Genomic DNA, 5,000 nt, shown 5'->3' on the forward strand with positions numbered 1-5,000 from the left:
CTTGCTTTGTTGCATTCCAGTTACTACAACTTCCTACATTAGTAGGAACTGAAAGAATTTTCTGCGGAGCATTAGATATGACACAACTTCCTGGTGCAGTGTTTGATGTAGTTAATGTTACTATTTCCTTTCCATCCATTACTTCAATCTCTGGATAGAGCCTATCATTACTTTTCACATAGCTATTCCTAGCATAGTCAATGCTATCATTTCTCTTAAAAGACCACTTGCACTCAGCTGAAGTTGCTTTACTTTTATACAGCCAAGACTGCTCTACAGTATCCACTGTAGGTTGGCTGTTGTCATCGTTAGAGTTATAAAAAAAATTATCACTATTTCTATCTGGAACAATGTAAGTGGATGTATTTTCTCTCCTTCCAGAACTTTCTGGAGCCATAGTAAAATCCGTTGGTCCAAGAAGACCTTCTGCTGCTCCAGAAGGGGGTGAAGGTAGAATTTCTGGGAAGTCTGCAATGACAAATCACAATTACTTAAGAATTCTACATTCTGATATCCCAGATTAAGAAAACAAAGAGGATCATATAAAAGACACAGAATCAATACCCTTCAAATAACTAAAATCAGATGATAAATGTTATACATCTGAAATGCAACATTAGTTCCAAGAAAGTCAGAAAGAATACTTACCAGATTTCCCAAACATCTTGAAGTTGAACTTCAGTACAGGACTCTGACCCTGAGAATAATGAAATATTATTATTCATTGATATCAACAGCATCTCTATGAAGAAAATTAGCAATTAATTTTCTTGTTCAATTATAAACATCCATTACTAAGGTATCAAGGATGGTATAGTGCTGTATATCTCAAAAAGGCTGAACCTCACTAGCCTAGTCAGGTGGTTACAATGGTTTGGGACAGCTATTTAAATCTGGTAGTCTTTAGTTTGCATGTCCACTACTTTGGCATCTGCCTGGTCCCATACTTGTGTTACTTATGATAGTCAACCTGCAGTATCTATAAATGATTAGCTGACAATTTCTTTAACCATTTAACAGACCCATGTTAGATCTTTATCATGTTCTCTATTCTCAAAAAGAAAGGACATTTTCTCCTAACATAAATAAGTCTATTAAAAGTCACTATAAATAAAGTACAAAAATATAATGAATAATAAAATCCTCCTTGAGATAATATTAAGACATAGTGATATTCTTAGCAACCTCTAATGAGTATAATCAAAGTAATTAAATTTTGGTGATATGCAATATGCTATTTCTGACTGCATTTGACATGTTTAATATAAGGACAATGCATATACATGAAATGTTTAATTAAATGATAATGAATATGAAAGTAAACATGATGAGAACACACATGAAGCACACGTACGCACACACTCTATCTCTCTCTCCTCTCCCTCTTATCTGCAAATGCACAAAAATACACACAAATACACTAAAGTAATACATATCAACTATGGTGATATCAGTATCTTTTTAAAAAGTAGCAAGAATAATAATGGGAAAAGTAATTATCCAAGAGAAAACTGCCCTCTGCTAATATACACTCTCAGTCCTATCTCCTACAAAGCATGAGATAAAAGTTTAAGATATTAAGCTAAAGTACATAATAACAGGTGGTGATGAAAGTTAGGTAAATCTGGGTACTTGCAATCTAGCCACAGAGAAAAGAAAGAATGACACATCCTTGTTTGAATGGGTAAAATCCAGGTCATGTACTTAGAATATAATCATGTATCAACTGATGAGAAACGTTTGTAAATATCTAAGATTCACCTATGCTTTTGTCATTAGCCTCACGCAGACTCTGAACTGACTGGCAATCTAGCAATGGCCAACAAATGTCAATCACTTACAATCTGGCAAGGCAGAGCTTGTACACCTACTTGGTAATTAACTGAGGGTGATATGACCAGATGGGCTACTGCCCCAGTGGGCCTATAGACGGGCCGGGGGAATCGTGACGAGCTTGAACGTCGGGGATTGGATGGAACTACTTTTTTTATCTTGCTATGAAAAAGGAATGGGGAAGGGATGGCTTGTCCAGTCCTATTAAAAACATTTATAGTAATTAGTGCCAGGTCTCTGCAAACCACTGTCTCTATACTTTTATGGCAACACACTTAGTTGATAGACCCTTGCTCTAAGTACGCCGTCACCCAGGAAGATATGTCATGCAGTGTCTCACTACAAACTAAGCACATGGGTGACTAGCTCTACCTTCCAAATCATTACCGCCGATGAAGGGATAGCCAGTAGACCTGAAGAGGAAGGACTGACCCAGTCTTTCAAATGTGCACTCACAGTGTGCCACTGTCTTTCATCTTTCACTCGTCCCTACTCTTCTTCAAGCACAGGTTGTTTTCCTCACCTATTCTATCGTATTCGTTCTGTGAGGTGGGGTTATACGTCGGAAGATTCGCTCATGACAGCACAAAAAAAAAAAAAAAATAAAGTTGCCTTTTGTCCCACAAACAAACACAATACTTCTATCACATTTGAGTATAAGAAAATAAATTTTAGTCAACTGGGATACTATACTACAATGTCAACTGCAGCACAGGCAGAGCCTAAGACATATCTAAACTATATAAGTCACAAAAAAAAATAAAACAAAACAAAAAAAAAAAAATAAAAAGAAAAAAATGCTCTATTTTTACAATGATTGACGAAAGAGTTTATTGCTTCAAGTGGGCTTATTTTGCTTGGTCTCTCTCTAAAATAAAACCTATCCTGGAGGCTGGGCAAGCAAATTTATCTCCGTCTGCAATGGGTTAATTATAATATAAGGGACCAGTACAGACTTTATCCTGCCATGGGGGAGTGTGTTGGCCTTTGTTTTCTACCACAGATGACAAGTTTCTAGTTAATATAGTCATGAGAAAGGAGTTTCTTTTTAAAATTGGCTGTGGGTGTCTTCTAAACATTTACCGAAGAGCTGCATATGCACTCACAGTTATGCAGTTGATTATACTACTGGCAAGAACTCTGGGTTTGTTAGAGCTAACTCTCTCTCCGCAGTGGGTATGATTCAAGGGGTCAGATTGCTTTCACACTGCATTTTACCTTTTGCTGACTTTACAAGCTATCTGCCCCTTCAGTTATGATGCCTCATCCTACCAAATACAAATTAGTATCACCTTACTTATATATCATAAGTCTAGAAAATAATAGAAAACATATACCCAGCCCAGGCTGAACATCTATGCAGCCCATCTATGAAGAGTTAAAAATATAATGCTAAATAATCTGCTCTGGAAATATATATGTCAAATAATATTACTTTTAAAGTCAATGCTATTCTTTAGTACCAATTCCACTAGCATATAGTTCATGCAGATGTACTATATGACACCTTGGGTTAAAGGGCAGTCTCATGAGACAAAGGTATAAATGGTATCTTAATATTCACTTCAATAGTTCTGCAGCCTAATCCCTATGATTGGTAGGCTTGGGGGCTAAGCTATCCTAGTTAGTGTAGTGCCCATGCGTCACATAGCCCTTGTTTGTGAACACTGCTTGGCAACAGTCTACCAGCCCCACTGTGTTGTTGTTTCTACCCTGAAATTCTACTTTCAAACCAGCCCTACCTTTGACCTAAACAAACTTTCGACACAAATGATTACGAGCTTTGAAAGTCCAGGTATTCTCCTCCAAATATGAATTCATTTCATAGTAATAATCGCGAACTTTCCCACACTCAAGCCAAATTTGGTTTGGCAATTCCTACTGAGCTCTCCGAAAAGTATTGTCCCTATCAACTATCAAACCCATACATAGACTAACTCACTCGCGACAATATCACTATCATAAATACGAATTTTCAGGAGCAAATGTGTTACCACAGTTGTGTAATGAAGCTACACAATACGACGCCGCAACCTCTCTCGACTCTGACCGCTGATACACTGAGGAAACGTAAACAATGAACAAACGTAAACACACCGAATCAATTACTTCGCTTATACTTCGATTTGAACTTTTATCCCTATATTGGAAATAAGATTATTTAATAAGCAATAAAAACACGGTTTTATTGTAAACGAGACAACAATAAGGACTGATTAAAATACCCAGCGAGGGATAACGGATTTAAATGTATTCTGACGTGAGAACCGAATGGAATATTTTCCCACAATGCTTAGTTTTCTTCTTTCAATGTGTTGCATATATGCTGAATTATTGATTGAGCCTTATACTCACAGTCATAGAATTACTTTATTCAAAATTCACTTGCGGTTAGGAATACAATATATTTTTTAAAAACTAAGTGATTTGTATTCGTACTTGAAAAAGAATTAGTAATGGTTATATGCAGTGCGAAAATATTCGTTGAATTTATATAACTGTTTTCATAATGTGATTAAATAACGTACACAAAAAAACTTTAGAATTGAATAACGTACACAAAAAAATCAAGAAAGGCTTGTTAGTTGCGAAATTCACAGAAGCCGGAACTGGCTGAGGTGTGACACATGAATATGCATACGTCAAATAATATTGTTGTTTGGTTAAATAACTCTGATAAGAGTTATTAATAGGAAACAGTGGACAGTGGTGATGTATAATCTAATTTTAATGATGGTGTTGAATGTGCAAATAATAGTAATTTCTCTATAATGAATTATGACAGATAAAATGCACTTCATAATGGCAATTCAGTCAAATATGGAATAACGAAGAAATGGAAATAATTTGAATCGATTAAATTCCTCGAGAAAATGTTCGTGATTCATAAAAAAAAGAAAATGTTTCAGAATCCTCTCTAGGAAAAAAATTACAAATCCCTTTTTACTTCCAGAAAGTTATTTTATGAACGATACAGTTCTGTTGTGAACGCAAATCTGATGAGCGAGTTTATTGAAGAATATTAAAGGATATAGATTTAGCAATGATGTCTCAGTCAGACCTGGTACATGTTTCGAACACGACAGTATACGTTGTTTGGTTTCGCCATGTTTTGAATTATTTATATCTCAGAAATTACTTGTGCGTTGGTTGCTGGATATTTATTT

The 5,000-nt window shown here is 35.7% G+C and overlaps 1 protein-coding gene across 7 annotated transcripts in view; it reads right to left on the minus strand.

Annotated features, from left to right (window-relative positions):
- The window catches only part of Marf1 (meiosis regulator and mRNA stability factor 1-like protein), a 26,332-nt gene extending 22,422 nt beyond the window's left edge, over nucleotides 1–3,910 (minus strand). For all 7 annotated transcript variants that reach the window (XM_043008091.2, XM_086539695.1, XM_043008089.2 and 4 more), the window contains exons 1-3: nucleotides 3,828–3,910; nucleotides 649–697; nucleotides 1–468 (exon numbers count right to left, since the gene is read on the minus strand). The exon at nucleotides 1–468 is cut by the window's left edge and continues 599 nt beyond it. In XM_043008091.2, the coding sequence (XP_042864025.2) occupies nucleotides 1–468; nucleotides 649–664 (484 nt within the window). In that variant the 5' untranslated portion in view covers nucleotides 665–697; nucleotides 3,828–3,910. The remainder of the gene's footprint in view (nucleotides 469–648; nucleotides 698–3,827) is intronic.
- Between the last annotated feature and the right edge of the window lie 1,090 nt (nucleotides 3,911–5,000).

Source organism: Penaeus japonicus, unplaced genomic scaffold, assembly GCF_977035675.1.
Source record: "Penaeus japonicus unplaced genomic scaffold, GWHDUDI00000001_assembly GWHDUDI00000009, whole genome shotgun sequence".
Taxonomy (NCBI): domain Eukaryota; kingdom Metazoa; phylum Arthropoda; class Malacostraca; order Decapoda; family Penaeidae; genus Penaeus; species Penaeus japonicus.